Genomic DNA, 20,951 nt, shown 5'->3' with positions numbered 1-20,951 from the left:
CGGCGTCCCGCCAGCCGCGCCAGGGGCCCGGGCCGCCCCTGCGCACTGCCCGCTCCCCCTCCCCGGCTCGGCCCCGGCACGGCCCCGGGCGGCGGCGGGGGGGGGGGGAAATGGCGTCGGGGGCGCGCGCCCCGGCCCTGCCCCCCTCGCCGGCCGGGCGCGGGAGCGGGCGCGGGAGCAGGCCGCGGGCCCCGGGGCGGCAGCGTGCTCGGGGGGCGCCGGCCGCGGCTCCCGCCTTCCCCGGGCTGCGCCTCTCCGGGCCGGGGAGGAAGCGGGCAGACCCCGCAGGCGGCCACGCTCGACGGAGTGCGGGTCCCCGGAGGCCGCGGCGGCCGGGCGCTGCGCGGAGTCTGCGAGGGGTCCCGGGAGGCCTCGGGGCGGATGGGCCCGTCCAAGGTCACCGGGGTGCGGTGCCCCGGGGCTCCGTCCGAGCCGCGCCCGCAGGGGCGGGAAGACGTCCGGAGTGGCGTGACCTGACAGCTCCCGGCCTGCCTGCCTCAGTTTCTTCATCAAGAAAATGCCCACCTCAGAGCCAGGGAAACGGCCCTTGGAAAAAAGCGTAGAGAGTCTAGAAAAGCTCGTTCCCGGCTATATTTCTCATAGTCCCCTGAAGGCACAATTTTGAGTTCTTCTTAAAGAAACCAACCAGTTGAACCGCATCATAGATTGGCTTTGCTGAATTTGCCCGTAGCTTGACTTAAATCAGTAGCGTAGAGTTCACAGAAAGTTTCTGGAAGTCTTTTTCTAAACTTTACAGTATTTTAAATAGCTTTTCCTTCTGAAATGGACTTAAATGATATCCAAAATACATTGGATTAAACATTAATCCGAAATGCTAGATTTCGACAATTTTGCCACTTCGTGGTGTGCCTTTATATTTTAAAGAAATGTGGCGAATAAGTTGTAATAGTTGGAGAAATCAGAGTGACTTTTGTGCTCTAACTTATGGGAAATTCAACAAATGATGAGAAATGTTCAGCAGTCAGTGGTATCAAGCTAATAGTTTGAGAGTAAGCAGAAAAACAAATTAACTTTTACTTTTGGTTTTTTAAAAGTAGTCCAGCAGGAAAAAAAAGGCAAAATGTTTGATGCTAAAGTTAAAAATGCTGTTTGTTTCAGGTATTGGTGAGAGCCTGGAAAAGGTGGAGTAGTAACCTATTACTTTATACTATTCCCCCAACTACAAAAGCTAGCTCTGCATGTGAACCCTAAACTGTTAAATTATTTAAGTCCTTTGAAGCACTTTGACAAATATTACATGTGTCACAGTAATTAACTGATATCTGAATATTTTTATTAAAGTTGTTTGTGTATTATTTGGTTTTATATATATATACGGCAGTCTTCTGTGTCATCATCTAGAACTGCATGTTAGGTTTGAATTTCAGTTTTTTAGTTTTACTCTAAGGAAATAATAGTCTGCTTCATGAAGGTCAGGTGTCTGCTCTGAACTTTATCTTCTAACCTGTTAATGTCTGATCATAGTGGACTAAATGATTGGTGCATACAGCAGAGATTGATGCTCAGTTAGGGATACATTTGTTCCATTTTCCAAGCAATTAGCTGAAAATGAGAATATTAATTATGCTATAGTACTTTTCAGAAGTCCAGTGTTTGGGATTGTAGAACTTGATTCTAGTTATAGATTTTTAAAATAATTTTTTTCCTTGTTAATGAGTGAAAGATTAAAAGCAAGAAACAGAATAGTTTTTAGTTCTGGGTTTTTAAAATTACTCTTTGTACTTCCCATTGGAATGTCCTGTGTGTTTTATAGTTTGCCAATGCTATCCCATAGTCACTTGGCAAGCATAGTAATGGAATCTTCAGAAGATGAAACCATGCAAGGGTACATTGTGCACCTGCAAATATCTGTTTATGCACTGACCCTTGGAGTAGAAAGACTGAGCCAAACATTTATCGTTAGGGTGGTAATCCCATTTTTGTATTCTAGTTAAGATGTGTTCTTTTCTTACAGGGAACAAGTGCAGAACAGGACAATCGTTTCAGCAATAAACAGAAGAAGCTACTGAAGCAGTTGAAGTTTGCAGAATGTCTAGAAAAAAAGGTAGGCTTGTTGATCAATTCCTTGACCTGTATATGTAGTTCATAGGAAAGCAGTATAAAATGAATACTGAGGAAAGAATGCATATAGAAACTAACTACATCTGCCAACTGTCCTTGATACAAACTAGTAATAACTCATATTTTATAGATGAGGAAAAGCATTCCATGGCTATTAAATTTTGGTGCCAGCACTATTAGGAACATAGAATTTAGGGTGGGAAGAACTTTAGATAATATCTAGGCCTGAGATTTTTCACCTTTTGTATCATAGACACCTTTGATAGTCTGGAAGAGCTTGTGCACCTCTTCTCAGAATCATGTTTTTAATTCATTGAAGAAAATACTAAATTTTAATTGGATTTTAGTGAAAATGATAGGTCATCCAAGTTTACATTCTCCCCTCCACCTAAAATCTTTCCATAGACTTCAAATAAGGACTTTTCCAAACTTGTCTAATGCTCATTTTGTAGATAAGAAAATCGAGGATGAAAGAAGTAATTTATTTAAAGTCACAGATACGGTCCTTGTAAGTCACCTAGCCAAAGTTTCAGATTCAGGTAGTGCACATTTCACAACACTGTCACCTCAGTTGTCACTGACATAGCATCATATCCTTCCTAAAGAAGCAAAAGGTCATTCCAAACCAGATCGCCCCTCTTGTGTGAGGTATCTTTGTGAATGGTCATCTTAATACTTGTTGGCTTTCCTCAACAGGTAGACATGGGCAAAGTAAATTTGGAGGTGATAAAACCTTGGATTACAAAACGAGTAACAGAAATTCTTGGATTTGAGGATGATGTAGTAATTGAATTCATATTCAACCAGCTGGAAGTGAAGGTAATGATAATAGAAGTGGCTGTTGTTTATGAATGTGTATAATTTTGTGAAATCTATGGAAACTGTGAATTTCTCTATGGCATACAAGTGATACGATTAAGGCTTTGTTACAATGTTTGTTGTGAAAAGAAATTCACTTTGTAAACAGCTGTTAAGGCTGGAAGTTTAGTGAAGGTGCATAGTTTTGAAAAATACACAGGTGAAAAAAATCAAACTTACTGTTTGTAATTTTGCTGTTACATGTTAAGTTACTTTGACAGCAATTTTCTAATGATGATGTGATTTATGATTTAAAAGGCCTGAACCAAAATGGAAGTTATTCCTTGCGTCTGAAGTATAGCACCATCACCTTATTAGGTCACAGCAGAGTGAGTGTCCCAATGTCGCTCTGACCCAACTCCCTTGATGATGCAGTGTGTGCTGGAGGTGAGTTGTGTAAAGTGGCCGAACAACAAAAACAAAGCACAGAGGAAAGAGCAATTGGGTAAAGCTTTACACTGCTCTTTGAGGTTATTCTAATGTAGACAGAGTTTGATGTGAAGCATGAGGGGCAATTCTGCATTGGTTGGATGCTGTTTTTAATTGAAAAAAATTGAGAGCCATATCTGTGGGTCTCTTGTATAGCTGCATGTCAGCTAGGCCTTGATAGATTAAATCCTGGTTTATGTTTTCATTGATGTTAGAGTATAAGTTTAGCTTCAGACTGAAATAAATTGGCAGCATTGCTAGATTCTCTCCCCCCCCCCCCAGTGCAATTTGTTCTCTATATACATCCAAGCTAATCTAAGATGGTGATTTTTTTTTAATTGTTAAAGATAGTTTGCCACTAATGCCACTGCAACCTAAGGGACAGTAAGATGTACCATATGTTCTGTTGGCAAACATATTTTCATGTGAATGTACTTTAAAATAATTCTTTTTCCAAAGAGTTCACCCTTGTGCTTTGACAGAACAGTTGGCATTCAACTGATGAGGTATTTGTTTTTTAAATAATTCAGAAGTTATGTTTTGTTATAAATATTTCATTTGTAAAATACTTCCTTTTAGAAGCTTATACACTTTACATAGGGAAAAATCCAAGAACTTGGGAAAACATTGTATTAAAAAGTAGTTGATTAGAAATAAATTTTATTTGACAAAAATGCTTTGCTGATTTTTATACTAGTGCATTAAAGCCTAAAATACCTGGGGTAATTCCCTTTTTACTGAGCATGAGATTAACGTTTAGAACTTTTTAAAAAAAACAATCTTTTCTTTTTTTGTGGTTGTGTACTCATTATTGCTTGTTCGTCTTTTGCAATTTAGATAAATGATATAACATTAAACTCAAGGTGGTTGAGTTGCAGTAGGGAGTCGGAAGCAAGCCAAGGGAACATCTTTCTCTACAGGGGACTTGGCGATTCCAAACCCCCCCCAAGGTTCCAAGAAGAAACTGAAGACACCTGGGATCTGTACTTGCTTTGTGCTATTGAGCTGTGCTTGTTATACGGACCTTGTTGCTTGACCAACACATTGAGCGTTTAAGAGCCCTCTTGACCTCTTAGCCCTTTGTGGACAGTACAGAATGGGATCAAGACATTATTACAATAGTTTTCTTGTATAGTAGAAGTCAGACTTTCAGTCTAGTCTTGGAGAGACAGTAAGAAAATGCATGCATATTTGTTAACTTTCATAAGAGAACATAAGGTACTTTGCAGAAAGCCACTTATCAGTTAGAAAAGTGTACTGTTTCTGCACATTTTCCAGATTACATTAAAGTACATTTTTCCAAGCAAAGGGAACCAAGAAAATATTTTCTCTAGGAATTAATGAAAGAAATTGTAGCAGTTGGTTGTTGATGATGGTTGTATTAATAAATTCAAGGCCCAAGAACAGCTACACAGTCCAAAAAAATCCACAAAGGATTAACAGGCTGCTCTGAAGTTTTTGGTAAAGAGAGCAAGAGAGAAATTGGTTATGTGTGCTAGAGTTTTATAATACTGGAAGATCAGTAGGGAAAATTTATTTTAAAATAGTTTTGAGTGGATATGTATCTTAGCCCCTATTGTAGATTTGTTTTTAAACTAGTTTTAGTAAGTTTTAAGGGTTTTTCCAAGTAACCTGTTTTTCTTCCTGTCGTATCTCTTTCCAGAATCCAGATTCCAAAATGATGCAGATTAATCTGACTGGGTTCTTGAATGGAAAAAATGCTAGAGAATTTATGGGAGAGTTGTGGCCCCTGTTGTTAAGCGCACAGGAAAACATTGCTGGAATCCCTTCTGCTTTCTTGGAATTGAAGAAGGAAGAAATAAAGCAAAGACAGGTGACCACTCCGGATTTTTATAATATTACTGGCTGATCTTGTCGAGATCAGTAGATTCTTTGTGTCTGAAATCCTGTTTGTGAACATTCAGTTTTGGTCAGTAGTTCCCAACCTGTTTAAATTTGTCTGACCCTCACATGATAGTCATAACAGCAATATCCCTTGGTTGAAAACCTACATGATGCAAAAGCTACTCTGAAATCAGTCACACTGTTCATTAGATTGCTTTTCTATAATATATTTTAAAAATATTGCTGTATCTTTGTGTGAGAACAGTTCAGTTTACAGAAGGTATATTTGTTACTACACCATTTCTTGAATGAACCCCTTGTAATAACTGTCATCCATACTTGGGGTTTTTCCCCTTTAGTATATGATGTGAACATAGTTGAGTCATTTTAGATTATAGTAGTATTGTAATCAGCAGTGAGTACATGCTTTATATATTAACTGTATTTTAGTAAAGCATTAATTGGCAGCACCTCATGTTCTTATGGAGGGAATGATAGGAATAGTTCAATGCATTCAGACCTGGTTAACTGTCTAGAGCCAAAGAGCAGTTATCAAGTCAGTACCAACTCAGGGCATTCTGAAGTGGCTTACCCTCAGGATCTTTGTGGTCTAAGGTGTTGGTTGTAGTAGGCCAGCTTCTGGTGACTTCATCTGTAATTGGTGTCAGAATCCCCAGAAAGATCTTAAATGTACCTCTGATAGTTGAGTTTGAATACATTTTTAAAATTCACCTTTACAAGTACAGGGTAGGGGTGGAAAATGAGGCTAGGTAGTTCATTTAAACAATCTGGAAATCTTAATAAAACTCTGAATTTTCATTTTGATTGAATCATATAGTGTGATATGGATAGAACTAGGAACAATGAGTGGATGTTAGAGAGGAAGTAGATTTAAGCTTGCTAAAGGGGGGAAATAATAACAGAATAGGCTTACTCTGAGGCAGCTAGATGGCGCAGTGGAAAGAGCTCGGCACTGGAGTCAGGAGTACCTGAGTTCAAATTTGGTCTCAGATACTTAATAATTACCTAGCTCTGTGGCCTTGGGCAAGTCACTTAACTCCATTGCAGAAACCTTAAAAATAAATAAATATAGGCTTACTCAGAAGATGTTTCCTTTCACTAAAATCTCTAAGCAAAAGTAGGATATCACTGCTGTAGGAGCAATGAAGTATATCAGTGGGTAGAGCACAAGACTTGGATTCAGGGAAACCTTACAAAGATTTGAATCCAATTTTTGGACACAGGTGACAACTCTGTACAAATCCCTTGATCTCTCTTACAGGGTGGTTGTGAAGTTCCAGTGAGGTAACATGTGAAATCTTTGGCAAACTTAAAGTGCTATATAAATGCTGGTTCTTAGCAGAGGGGATCCTTGTTTAGGTACTGATCAGAGGAGCTCCTTCTGTAGATGAAAGAAGTGACTGAAGCCAGGTGTTAGTGCCAGTCTGCCACTCAGTACAGGCTGAACCATGACAGGTCATGGAAAAAGTTCCAAATAGTATTAGTTATTACCTTCTGTTTGAAGATCAGATTAGGTGATGAATTTAAAATCATTTTTAAATGGAATAATACTGTGTAAATCTGTGTTATGGTCTAGAAAATTTTCTGGTTCCCTACATGTCATGGAGTCCTAGATCTTGAGCTGGAAAGACTTTAGAGGTTGTCTAGTCCCACTCGTTCTTTGAAGATGTGGGCACTAGGACTCCAGAAAGGGGTCACACAGCTCACCTGAGTTAGTATTCCTGACTCCCAAATTTAGTGTTATATCCCAATAAACTTCAGAATCACAAAAATCATGGGCTATGGATATGGATGTCTCTGTAGGGACCATGTAGTCCAGCATGCTCATTAATGATCACGTAAAATCTTTTGCCTAAACCAACTTTGAAGAATAGAGCTACGATTCTCTAGCTCATTTCAAAAGTGAAGGAGTAGTCTGTACATTTCATTTGTCTTATAAGCTTTAAGCTTTCATCAAACCCATTGTAACCATTCAGGGTAATATAAAGCTAATAAGTCAAATTTCTAAAATTGTTTAGGTTTATAAAAGGCCTTTCTCATAACTCTGTGAGATAGAGTGCAAATTTTTTTTTGCTGTTTTTACATACCAACTAGAAAATTATAGAGCAAATGTAAAATTAAAAGATCAATTGCTTTTATAAATAAGAAATAGAATAATAGGCATAGGAATATTTTTACTTTTTAGGTATGGTGTTAAGTGATTGTAAAATTAGGTGCTTGTTAATCAAAATGTTCAAATCTGAATGTAACCTGAATTGTTTAAAAGATTGAACAAGAAAAACTGGCATCTATGAAGAAACAAGATGAAGACAAAGATAAGAGGGATAAAGAAGAAAAGGAGAGCAGCAGAGAAAAAAGGGAGCGATCCAGAAGCCCTAGAAGGTACTTGTAATTTGAGGACTGTCCTTATTCTATTTGTTATAAGCAATGTTAGTCAATTTGGTTTGTTTGTGATTTTCTAATAAGATATTCTGTCCTAATCTCTTTGCCTTACAAAATTTAAATTCTGTTTTGAAAAACGTAAATTCCTTCTTCATTGTTTAAAAAAAACAACAGTTTTCTGATTCATTCTTCTCTGTCTCATTGTTTTGTCATTCTCTTTTCATCAGAAACCTATTCCCATTATCTTTAGGATTCTTTTATGTCACATATCCTATATTTTTGTACTGAAATCAAACTTTAGCTACTTATAGTTCTTTTCAAATTGATTTCTTGGCAGGGTCACATTTTTATTCAGGTCTGTGTTTCTACTGTATTGAAAAAGATGAGAATATGTGTAGACTTTTCCTTCTGAGGGTTCTCATTTCCTTCCTGACCCTTTGTAGTTGATAAAAGTAAGAAGGTAGATGCTAAGTACCTAATCCCTTTCATTTAAGATTTAATACTGAAACCTATTTATAGTGAAGAAAAGCTTCCCAATAAGCAGCTGCTAATTTAAAGGCACCAGATCAGCATTGACTTCACAAATAAAGTACCCTTTTCTTCCTTCGGAGTGAATGAAAAAAGCCTCCCTAATGAGAACTGTCTTTAAAATCAAGACTTTATCGCTCTAAAATTGAGATCGTTCATTATTTATCTTCATTTTGGTGATAAATTTTGATCCTAGAACTTGTTAGCACTCATTAGGAATACAGTTACTCAGTAAACATTGTCTAATATGCACCAGACACAGCTGAATTCTGAGGGTACAAAAAAAGTAGAGCTAATACCTGCTCTCAAGGAAGTTGTAGTCAAATGATTGTGGGTTACTCAAACTTCACTTTTTCCCCTGAAATTTAATTATTTGAGGTTTTCTTTATGAAAGGTTTTTGTCTCCTGAAAAATAATGTGGAGTAAATATCTACATTCCCCTATAGCAGACATGTTCAATAATTAAATTTCTTGTTCCTTTTTGGTATTCTTGCATCCCTCAACCTGTTGGGAAGAAACAGAATGTAATTTCTGTGATATTCCTTAATTAAGAGCAGTTGGCACACTTTTATTAAACAAAAAATTCTTTCATTGTCCATTTTTGAACAAAGAAATAACCTGAAATAAAAACTGCTTTCATCCTAGACGCAAATCCAGATCTCCTTCCCCTAGAAGACGAGCCTCTCCTGTCAGGCGGGAGAGAAAGCGAAGCCATTCTCGATCTCCTCGTCACCGAACCAAAAGCCGAAGCCCCTCACCTGTTCTAGAAAAGAAAGAAGAGATCCCAGAACTTCCAGAACCTTCAGTGAAGGCCAAGGAACCTTCAATACAAGAGGCAACCTCTACTAGGCAAGTACTTTAGAAAGCTTCAGTTGGATTTTTATGAAGTTCCATTGTATGTGCCTATTGGTCACATTATCACAGGAAGCAGTTGATGAATTGTAAAGCTAGGAAGGAATTTCAGTTGTACAAATCCTTTCTTGGAGGACTTTTTTGGTTTTTGCAAGGCAATGGAGTTAAGTAACTTACCTGAGATCACACATGTAGGTAATTGTTAAATGTCTGAGTCCTGATTTGAACTCAGGCCCTCCTGATTCCAGGGCCAGTGGTCTATTCACTGCACCATCTGGCTGACCCTCTTGGAGGACTTTAACGCATTGTTTTACGTATTTTAAGTTGAAAAAATATTGAAGCATCTTGTTTCTATGCAGTGATATTCTGAAAGCTCCCAAACCTGAACCTATACCAGAACCGAAGGAACCTTCACCAGAAAAAAATTCAAAAAAGGAAAAGGAAAAGGAGAAAACCCGTCCGAGGTCTCGATCACGATCCAAATCGAGGTCACGAACACGTTCCCGGTCCCCTTCTCATACTCGGCCTAGACGACGCCATAGAACACGATCAAGGTGAATGAATATTCATGAGCTCAATCATCTGTTAAATTTTCAAATTAAAACTATAATAACTTATGTCCACCCTAGAGGTTGAAATAATTGGCTTTGAGAATTAAGGCTATTTTTCTAAAGGAAATGTAACATAATTTTAAAGTGCTACTTATAACCTCCATAGGTCATATTCACCTAGAAGACGACCAAGTCCAAGAAGGCGACCGTCTCCTCGCAGGAGAACCCCACCAAGACGAATGCCTCCTCCTCCAAGGCACAGAAGAAGTCGATCTCCTGTGAGACGGTGAGTGACTTCGTTGGGAAATACTTGAGGGACTTCAGCAGTTTTAGAGAATTTGTTCAGTTTACATGGGATCAGCCAGTTAGCTTATAAAGTTATTTTGTTAAATCATATTCTTAACGTGAGGGCCAGAGGCTGTACACTTAAGACAGAGGAGTGTATCTCAAGCAAATTGTAAACTGCTGATCTTCAGAAAGGATGTGGTGGCCCAAGTTAGCAAGTAGGCATCTGAATTTCATGAGTTGACCCGACTATTTTCTGAGCTGTTTTACTAGGATCAGAAATAACAAAGTACGTTCAGTGAAAGCTGTTTTCAATTATCACGTACAACTGTAATTCTCTTGTTTCTGACAAGTAGCTGTTTGCAAGACTGACCAGATATTTTAAAAGAATAAAAAGTAATATTGATAATACTTGAATCATCATGAAATTACAAGAAAGGAGAGAGATTAGATTTCTTCATTTCAGCAATTTGGAAATGTTAGCGAGAGTAATATAGAGTTGTATGACTGACCTCAGCTGCTCTACTAGTAATTGAGTTCCTCTGGGTAGAGTTCTAGACTTGCAGAACTTGGGGTCCTGGCCTGCTCAGTTGACAAGTTTCTTCACTTCTTTGGGCCTCAATTTCCTCATCTGAAAAATAGGGAATAAGAAGGCCTGTAGCAGTACCTCACTGGGGAGATTTTAAATCTCAAATGAAAATATGCTTGTAAACAACTTTGCAAAACTAAAACATCACTGTGTGAATTGAGCTGTCATTATTACAGTTTTAATAAGGAAGCTAGGTGACGCAGTGATGGCTCATCTACCTGAATTCAAATTTGGCCTCAGACACTAGCTGTATCATCCTGGGTAAGTTATTTAACCCTGTTTACCTTCGTTTCTGTATCTGTAAAAGGAGCTGGAGAAGGAAGTGGCCACCCTTCAGCATCTCTGCCAAGAAAATCCAAATTGGGGTCACAAGGAATCAAATACAACAGAGATGCTTAAAACAATATTACAGTTTAATTGCTTGTTGAAAGGGCAGTTCTGATACATGCCAGACTACCCTGAAAACTAAAACTGATGCCTTTTTCTGTTTTCTTAGTGTCAGTTTTTTATAGTAAAGATGAATTACAACTTAAAAAAAAACCCTTAGCACTTAATCATGTCAAACCTTGTTATTTGTAGATATAGCCAATTAATGGTTTTAGTTATGCACAGGTTTTAAGGAGAGTGAGGAAGGTTTTAAGAACACCCAAAGTTCAAAAATATTCTCTTCTGGGTTGAATTGGTAAAATAATTGGCTTTATAATTATTACCAGCTTTTCATAGCTGATAAGACTATTTACCCTAGAAAGGAACCTGAAAGTTTTCCTAGGCCAGTGTCCTTATTTTATAGAAAAAGACTTGAGGCCTAGGGATGTGAAATGAATTTTGCCGTTGTGTGATTTCAGTCATGTTTGGCCCCATTTGGGATTTTCTTGGCAATGATACTTACTGGTTTGCCATTTCCTTCTCCAGTTTCTTTTATAGATGTGAAAACTGAGGCAAAGAGACACAACTAGTATGTATCTGAGGCTGCATTTGAACTCAAAAGAGATTGGTTTTTCTAACTCCAGGACTGGCCCTCTATCCACTGTACCACCTAGCTGCCCCTATCTGATGTCAGAACAGTTTGGTAACAGCTAGAAATAGATCCAGGCCCCCAGCCCAGACCAGGGTGTTTCATATACTCTGGACCAGCACTCTTTCCAGTACGCCATTGATCAATGTAGCTGTGCATTTCTGCAATGCATAAACACCATTGAAGAATTTTCTAAAATTCCTTATCAGGTGAGAGAGATAGCTTGGGGTTTTCTAATTGGAGAATCCATGGAAACAGCTACTTCTCATTTTAGAGTTTTGCAAACAGCGTGTTTCTTTGTTGTGCTTTCTGAGCCAATTTTCAAAATAGTTTGCACGTTGTGTAAGATTCCCTTTCAACCAATATTTCCCTTACACTTAAGGTAGGGTTTCTTTTTTTCAGGTTCTCAAGAATTCTGCCGTCAAAGGTGGATTCTGCAGGTACACATAATTGCAACAGAACTTAACAGATTTTGTCACAGAATTCAAGAGGGCCCCTGGCTTAGAAGTTTATGTAGCTAAAAGGAATTTTCAATTATTTTTCCTAGATGAGATAAATCGATCAGATTGTTTTAACTGTCCTAACTTTCAGAGACCATCAACATTTCAATACCACTCATGCACACCTGTTTTTTAAATGCAACCTTAAAGGTTCAGGAAAATCAAATGTTCTTCATATGGACAACTTTGCTTTTAAATCATGTCTGCCAATCCCAAAACACTGACATTCCAAGGGACACAGAAATGTTACATCGTAGTGGATTCTATGAGTCTCATAATTTTTAATTAAGTAAAAACTGTTGTCTTTGTCAGAAGATTCTTTTTCCTGTTAATACTCTAAGAAATAGCTGTTTCCTGACTTAAGTTATGTAGAGTTTGCTTTAATTAAAAATATTCTTCATGTGCTTGGCTACATAAACTCAAAAATTGGAAAATTAAAAATTGCCTATTTTTGCAAAATATACTTTGAAGAGCTGGTACTTTAATCATTGTGGTTAAAAATTGGTGAATGTCCCTTGATCCACAGAAGGCGGCGCTCTTCAGCATCTCTCTCTGGCAGTAGTTCCTCATCATCTTCATCCCGGTCCCGATCACCTCCAAAGAAGCCACCCAAAAGAATTTCCAGTCCCCCTAGAAAAACTCGTAGACTTTCTCCATCTTCAAGCCCTCCACGGCGAAGGCATCGGCCGTCTCCGCCAGCAAGCCCACCACCAAAAACCCGTCGGTCACCTACACCCCAGCAATCAAATCGTACGAGAAAAAGTCGTGGCTCTGTTTCTCCAGGGAGAACCTCAGGTAAAGGTAAAACCAGACTCTTGCACGCATTCTTTTTCTCTGTTTACCAAGAATTGTTTGTTGCTAGTGGAGGACGCTTGGGTGGAATGTGTTTGTTGACTAATGCTCATCATTTTTGTTTGAAATAACCTTTCTCTTCTTTTAGCATTTTAAAAAAATTGAAGTTAAGGCTGCAGTTTTAGTTCTGAGGCATTCTAGTATAAATAGGTAGGGAAGTAATGTTACCAAGAGAGGTGTATTTGAACTTTGATTTTTCGAAGTTCAGATCATAAAGCTTGCATTTGGGAGGGGAAGCAATTCAATTGCTGCTGGATCAACTACCATTTCTTGAGAAGCTCTTTTTTGATATTCTTAACTTTTGAGGATTTTGTTTTTACTTTTATTCTGTCTTGAACATACCAGTCCCTAGAGGAAGAACATGGTGTACTCTGAAAGGTTTTTTAAAATTTCCCTTTAAATGTAGACTAGTCGTTTCGTAGTTCATTGCGATTTTAGTTTTAAGGAATTTATATTTGATCATGCCATGTAAGCTTGGAATATAGGTTAGGTGGATGTTTGAAATTCCTTCTATTATATTAGTATGCTGTCTGAAAGACCCTTTCAGGCTGTCAGGTGTGTCTAATACTGAAATTTAGTTAGAAAAGTGATTGGTAGGCAAGGAATCCTTTAAGACCCCTTCAACAACTGGAATTTACATATCAATATAATCTTGCCTGCATTTATGTTGGAATCATTTTAAAAACTGATAATATTGGTAGATCTCCCTCTGATGATCAAATATCCACCTTGTGACTCTACTTCCTTAAATGGAGACCCCCGTTGCTACAGCATGCAGAAGGTAATCATTGTAATATTGTTATAGTTCACATGAAGTAACTATTTGGTGTATATTTTATTTGTATGCAAATTAGGGGAAGAAAGAGGTGGAGGTGGCAGATAATTCTTTGAAAAAGAGTGGTACCTAAAAAGAACAAACCTTATTCTGTGTAAATTTATCTCTGTTGTAGTAGCTTTTTGAATGTACTCTGAAACTAATGTTTGGGTGGATTTTTTTTTTTATCAATGGAACATTTTTTTGGTACAGTTTTCTTTTTAGCTGTTGGTTTATGAATTGCAGCAGTAACCAAACAATAAGGGAAAACATTCATACACTGAAGGGAGACCTGCATGGGAGATGGTGTTTGAAGCATTCTGGTGGTGTGACTATCTGTCCAAAGACTACATAATTTTTAGAGGCAAAGTGGGCTGGTCTTTTACTAAGTCATCAACATAGGAAGGGTGTGATACTTAATGGGATGTAGAACTCATCAGTTGTTAATGGATGTTACCAAAAATGGTTTGACCCTAAATAGATGGAGAGATATATGCCAAAAACAAGTTGTCTGGATAGAATCTCAGAAGGATATTGATGAGGGCAGGTATAGGTAGGTGTTCCACTGGATAGAGCACCAGAGTCAGGAGGAATTGAGTTCAAATCTGGCCTCAAAACATTTAAAATCATCTACCTGTATGACCTTGGGCAAGTCACTTAACCCCATTGCCTTCAGTAAATAAAAAAAAATTTTTAATCCTCTTTCATAGGATTTTATTTGAGGTAGCAATCAATCTTAACTAGTCCTCCAGGGATTGATTTATGGCTCTTTTGACAATGGTAAATTGCCCTGGTAAGAGATTAAGTGAAGGAGGGTGAAAAAAAAAACCACTTTTATTTACTCCTCAGAATTCAGCAGGGGTAGGCGGGAGGAGGGAAGATAGGGTATTTTGGGAAAATTATAGGTTAACTATCCTCTTGGGACACTATGCACATTCTGTCAGAGTAAGTTTCTTTCTGTTCAGATTGTTTCTGTGGTATAAGGAACAAGAAAAATAAAAGAGAAAAGGTACTGTTGGTGATGCCACCCATGCTTTGGTTTGTTTAAAATACATGCCTCAACAGGTTCTTTGTTGTCCTGTTTCCTTCAGTGCCTTTCAAGGCAACGATAGATGTATTACATCAAGTCCTCCTAAAATAAGGACTTAATGGGATTATGTAATACACAACATTTTTCTGTTGTCTGTATTGTTTTTACACGTTAAATTCATATATTCTGTCAGAAAAATACTTGCCTCTTCATGATCGTAATTATTTCTGGTGAACAACTAATAATAAAAAAAAATAGCAATGATACTGTGACTCAACTCAAAACACTGAATGAGGAAGTAACATTGAGTTAGAAAATTTGGTAATACAAATATATGTAAATGTATTTGTAACTGGCAGCATGGTGTGAGACAGGAAAATCTGGGTCCAAGCTTTTCCTGTCTCACACCATGCTGCCAGTGGCACCTGGCACATTGTCTGTGATCCTGGGCAAGATACTTCTCTTGCACATCACCCAGGCAGCTCACTGAGCCTTGAATGGAGAGCAGTGTTCATCAGGAGCTCTCTTTCCCACTGAAATAGGTCCAATAAAAATTGGTTAACTAAACTTAAATTTCTAGTTAATAAACTTCAATTTCCAGTTTTTTCATAGGATACAAAAGATAGACTTTCCTGATTTTCTCTCAATTTCAAAAAATTCCAAAGAAAGGAAAGGTTTTTTCCTATGTCTAACAGAAGGAATTAGAATAATTAAAACTGATTATAAATCAACAAGCATTTATTAAGTCCCTACACTGGTGCCAGGCACTGTGCCAAGCCCAGAGGTGCTTGGCACATTCCTCTCAAGCTGCTTCAATTCAGAGGAGACAAACTCCAAATAACTTGATGCATAAGAAGTGTGTACAGAGGAAGTGGCAGGTGATCTCCAGGGAAAGAACTATAGGGGTAAGAGAAGAGACTGGGAAAAGCTGCCAACATTAGGTTGAATTTGAAGATTATCAAGGAAGGGAGAGTATTCTAGGCTCTGGGAGCACTGGCAGAGCTGTGGAGGCAGGAGATGCAACATCTAAGGTACAGTAAGTAGGCCAGGTAGCCAAGAATGGAGGGAGATAGGAATGTCTTTATATTGAATCTAGGAACCCTGCTTTTTCTGAATGGGGAGTCGGATGACACAGACTTTGACTTTGGTGAGGTCACTTGAACTGGATGGGGGAGTGACTTGAGGCAAGGAGATAAAGCAGAAGTCTATGAGGACTTACCTCAGGGTAGCAGTTTCAGAGGAGAAAAGGAAATTAAAGAGAAATGTGAAGGTAGAAATGAGAAAATTTGGCCATAGATTGGATATGCAGGATGAACTGAGATTGAAGAATCAGAATTAACACAGGTGATACAGGCCTAGCTGCTTTGAAGAATGGTGCTGCGCATCAGCAATAGAAAGGAAGAAAGTAGTGGATTTGGATGTACTCATTTTGAGGTACACAGTTCATCCTGTAGGATTTAGCTCAGATAAGACACTGGGGCTGGATATGTAGATTTGGGAATAATGCATTAGAGATGATAACTTACCAATTATTAGCAAATCCGTTTTTAGAGGTTTGACTTTCTTTAAAATTGCTATTATTAAATATATATTTATTAAATAGCCCCAAAGTTTATCATATATAGCTATGGGTAGTCTGATCTATAAATCCTTAATGTTGACTGATTAGAGAAGTTGAGGGAACTTCTCTTTTTTCTTAGTTGTCACCTGCTCCTCTGTTGTTCCTCCAGTAGTTACTGTGAGAAGATGGCAGAACTGAGGCTCTTATCTCTCAGATCCCTGCCCCCATTCTTAAAAGTAGGGGATATTCTCCATGAAAATGAATTTGTGACTTGAAACCTGGTCTTTTTTAATTCTGTTGAGTATACTTCCCAAAAAGTGCATGTCTTTGGTTCTCATGGAACAGATGGAAGGAATGTGGAGTCCGTGGAAGTTGAGGATATTGTTGAATAAGGTGATGCTTGTTCCCTACAAGATTACAGAACTGGTTCTCAAAATGTGTGATTCTTGAGTTGGCTGAGGTCCTTTTTAGACCAGTATAGATGCACACAAGAATTCACCTGCCTGCTTAGTTGTTTTAAAATGTATATGAAATGAAACAGTGACAGGTGATAAGAATAAATGCAAGAGCATGACACAGTAACATCAAAATGATGTTAGGAAAGCTAGAGCTGAGGTTGGAAAAGGGGGGTGGTGGAGTAAAGAGAGGATACTCAGACTGCCAATCGCTTGAGTGATGACAATCAGCTTGTTTCTTATCTTGTGTTTTCACTGTGCTGAGAATTTGGCCAACAGAGTGAACAGAACTGAAGTGGCTTGTGGGAATTAGTTTCTGAGATAAGTAAGAAGATAGAGTACTTAGCACTTTGCTTGGACTATTCTATGTTACCAGAAGAAGAATGAGTGTGAATGCTTGAGAAATTGTCAACATTTGAAAGATCTTGGACCTGTGAGATTGACTTGTGTTCCTAACAAAATTTTAAAACTTAAAGAAATGGCAAGTAAAATTGTAAAAAAGGAGGTTAGTGATAGAAAATGCTTCATCTAGAATAGGCTATCCCAGATTAACCTTATTTTACTAAATTGGTAGATGAGAATGGTAGGGATGCACAGCTATTTTTGTATTAAACCATTTCTTACTCTTCTCTTTAATTTTTTTTTGTCTTATTCTTTTCTTACTGGAAAGTTGGGTGATGTAGCCTAAGTGATAGTAAAATCAAATGGATTCAGACAAACTGAACCAGAGTGTAGTTGTTTGATATCAGTTTGGAAGAAGGAGGTCTCCAAAGAGTGTCCTTGGGGGGCAGCTAGGTGGCTCAGTGGATAGAGCACCGGCCCTGGAGTCAGGAGTACCTGAGTTCAAATCCGGCCTTAGACACTCAATAATTACCTAGCTGTGTGGCCTTGGGCAAGTCACTTAACCCCATTGCCTTGCAAAAACTTTTTAAAAAGCGTCCTTGGAGATCTATACTTGTGGATATTTCAATTAATAATTTGTATAAAGGCATAAATGGCCTTTTCAAATTTACATAGGCTACAATTCTAATGTGTAATAGTGTTTGGATTCAGAAAGTTGTTTGACAAGATAGAACATTGAACAAATCCAGTAAGATAGGGAAATACTGGGTTCAAAAAGTCAGCCTCACAAATTCAAAATGAGAGTTGCCATCTTTAGTTAGCAGCTTGTATAAAGATGTGAGTATGGTTTTTGATAGACTCTGGGAGTTGGAGCAGCTAGGTGGCGCAGTGGATAGAGCACTGGCCCTAGAGTCAGGAGTACATGAGTTCAAATCGGACCTCAGATGCTTAATAATTATCTAGCTATGTGGCCTTGGGCAAGCCACTTAACCCCATTTGCCTTGAAAAAACCTAAAAAAAAAATGTCAGAGTCAGCATCAGATTATGGCAAAGCTAAGAAATCTAATGAGAATTTGGAGTACATCAAAAGGTCCCACTGTCTTGTGTCATGGTCAGACCATCTGGAATACATATTGTGTCTCATTTTTGTTCCTACATATCTGAGAGTGTCCAGAAGAAGGCAATTGATATTTGAAAGGACCCCAAAAGGTCTGTACTATTTAAGGATTGATTGTAGAAACTGAGATTTTTGAACAGGAGGAGAATCACAGAATTGGGTGGAAACTTAGTGGGATAGCCACTGTACAAAAGGTCTTTTACCTTGGAGAAGGAGGGTGGGCCTGGTTCTGTATAATATAGGAGGTAAGAACTAGGAAGTTGCAAAGAAATCTTTGGAGATATAGAAGGAAAAATCTAAGTATCCATCAGCAGAATAAGCTGCCTCAGGAGGTGGTATGGAGAGCAAGGAAGCAATGTTGAAGTAAAACTAATAATAACTGCTCATTTGGGGAAGTATTTTTTGAAATTGTGGTTTCTTTTTGCCCTTTCAGTATGAGAATGACAGCTTTACCCAGACTTCTTTTGTTTTAGCTCAGGTAGAATTCACCTTAAGCTAATTGAATTATAGGGTTTAGAACCCAAGAGTCCAACCCTTTACTTTTCTGCCAATTGCTTGAGCCTCAGAAAGATTAATTGACTGCAGAAGAATGATCCTCTGGAGAGTTTTTCCTGATTTCTTGCTTAAGTCTTGGGTGTTTTAAAGTCATCTTCTTTGTCCTAATCCTAAACTACTAGTTGATGATGATAGATCATTGTTCTTCAGACAATTCTATTTTTATTAATTTTCCATCAGTTCTTTTTGACTTAACCATCTTTGTTACTTGTCCTCTGAAAACACAGAACATGCTCCTAATGAGTCCTTCCACATCTTTTAAGTTTTAGAACCCCAAAATGACACCGTCCTATGGTCATTTTAATGGGATGATGGTTCACTTTCTAATTTAGTCTCCAGTCAGTCAGTCCATAGACTTAAAGCACTGACAACCCATTTTAGGCTTTTCACCAGAGAGACACTTGAGTATTTTGTTCCTGTTTTTAGGGAGGGCTTCCAGAGCTCTCAGTTGTACCCACAACCCTTTAAGACCACTAAGAAGCTAACACTTCCCATTAACCTATTGGAAGAACAGATCTGTAGAAAAGAATACGTGCTTCTCTGTTAGCCTGACCAGATCCCATCCTGTCTGAATTTCTTTAACCTATTGCTCTGTGTGTTTCAGGCAACCGGATGGAACTTATATCTGAATAGTAATTTTTTACAAAGTATATTATAAACTTCTAGGACCTTCAGCTAATTAACATCTATAAAGGACTTATTTAGATCTTGTCTAGTCATTTGACTGAAGGAAACTTGAGACCCCACCTCATACAGGTGCAGAATAAAAAAGCCATGATTCATAGCTGAGTTCACTGAACAGCACAGAGATTCTGTGCTTTCTTCACACTGTTGTATATATGTAGCCTCTAGGTTGCCTCTATTGTGTTGTCTAGTGCTGTTCAGCACCTTTTCATGAGAACACCATTTGCTTTGTTTCCCCTCTTCTCTAGCAACAAAACATAAAGGTACCGAGAAAAGAGAGTCACCTTCACCAGCACCAAAACCTCGGAAAGTAGAATTATCTGAATCGGGTAAGTTTTGTTCACATTGTATTTTAACCTCCTCAGGGATGATAAGTGACCCTCAACAGTGGACTGTAGGATTGCAGGTTTGAAGGTGGAAGACTGCCCCCACAAAGTCTGCATGACCTACATAAGTCATGCCCAAATCTGTAAGATTGGGGGGGGTCATAATTATGTTGACTTCAGGCCAAGGTGATTGGAGTTGTCACATGAGAAGTTTGGATGTAAGATATATGATAAACATGAAGCACTAGGTATGTAAGAGGAGCTATGGGAGATGCTCATAACTAAGTTCTGTTTAACGAGGACATGAAATCCTATGTTATCTCAAAGTCCTGGCAAATCTTAGTGACCTCAGTGAGGGAAGCCCACCTCACCTTAGATGCATATATTTTTTTTTTGGTATCTCTCAAGGGTTAAATACTTCTAAACACACACGTATCTTTCAGAAGAAGACAAAGGTGGCAAAATGGCAGCGGCTGATTCCGTGCAACAGAGGCGGCAGTACCGGAGACAAAACCAGCAGTCTTCTTCTGGTATAGACACTAGGGGTTCTCTTAATTGGGTTATAAAGGGAGGGCTCCTGAAGAGATATCTCCCTCCTTTGGAGCAGGACTTCCTTCAAGACAGACTGCTCAGCACAGTTCTTTACTATATGAGGCTTTAAGAAATGACATAGGCTATCGTTATTGGGTAGCTTCAACATTGGGTGGCATGTTTGTTCAGTTGAGTTGATCTGAAAGGAGAAAGCAGATTTCTAAATTCAGTTTTACTATTAGCTCATGGTATGTTTTAGGGTTAGGGCAAATCCCTCAATTTGCCACTTCTCACATATAGTTTTAGAAAAGTAACTTCTTAAACATTAGGCCTTTTGAAAGTCTATGGGCCATGAAAGAGACTATTTAGAAATTGAAAGTGATGTTTTCAAAATAGACATTTTAAAATGCCTGTTGTTTGCATAATACTAAGCTATGCTTCAGGGAGATCCAAAAATAAGAAAGATGACAGTTCTTAACCTCAGATTCACAGGTTTTGAGGATTTTCTTTACAAATGTGCAAATGACTATCAAAAATAGATGAAACAAATATATAACAGATACAAAGGGTCATACTATATACATTTAAGCTGTTAAAATGCTGATGCTTATTGGAATATCATTGTGCATTTTTGTAGTTTTTATTAGGAGGCTATATTGTAATGGCTTTGTGTTTCAGTGATGAAGAAAATCTGAACTTGTATCTGCTTACAGGTCACAGAGCTTTTAAGAAATACCATCTGTTTAT

The 20,951-nt window shown here is 38.3% G+C and overlaps 1 protein-coding gene across 10 annotated transcripts in view; it reads left to right on the top strand.

Annotated features, from left to right (window-relative positions):
- The window catches only part of SRRM1 (serine and arginine repetitive matrix 1), a 35,166-nt gene that overhangs the window by 305 nt on the left and 13,910 nt on the right, over positions 1-20,951 (top strand). For 5 of the 10 annotated variants that reach the window (XM_074218104.1, XM_074218100.1, XM_074218101.1 and 2 more), the window contains exons 2-11: positions 1,976-2,065; positions 2,779-2,901; positions 5,033-5,203; positions 7,502-7,617; positions 8,791-8,994; positions 9,357-9,551; positions 9,715-9,834; positions 12,464-12,738; positions 19,596-19,676; positions 20,117-20,203. In XM_074218104.1, coding sequence (XP_074074205.1) covers positions 1,976-2,065; positions 2,779-2,901; positions 5,033-5,203; positions 7,502-7,617; positions 8,791-8,994; positions 9,357-9,551; positions 9,715-9,834; positions 12,464-12,738; positions 19,596-19,676; positions 20,117-20,203 — 1,462 coding nt within the window. Of the gene's footprint in view, positions 1-1,975; positions 2,066-2,778; positions 3,328-4,206; positions 5,204-7,501; positions 7,618-8,790; positions 8,995-9,356; positions 9,552-9,714; positions 9,835-12,463; positions 12,739-19,595; positions 19,677-20,116; positions 20,204-20,951 lie in introns of those variants that run through there. The other 5 variants (XM_074218103.1, XM_074218102.1, XM_074218108.1 and 2 more) reach the window with 5 other exon arrangements.

The sequence above is a fragment of the Macrotis lagotis genome, chromosome 1 (assembly GCF_037893015.1).
Source record: "Macrotis lagotis isolate mMagLag1 chromosome 1, bilby.v1.9.chrom.fasta, whole genome shotgun sequence".
NCBI lineage: Eukaryota > Metazoa > Chordata > Mammalia > Peramelemorphia > Peramelidae > Macrotis > Macrotis lagotis.
This window is presented reverse-complemented; position numbering and strand designations above follow the sequence as displayed.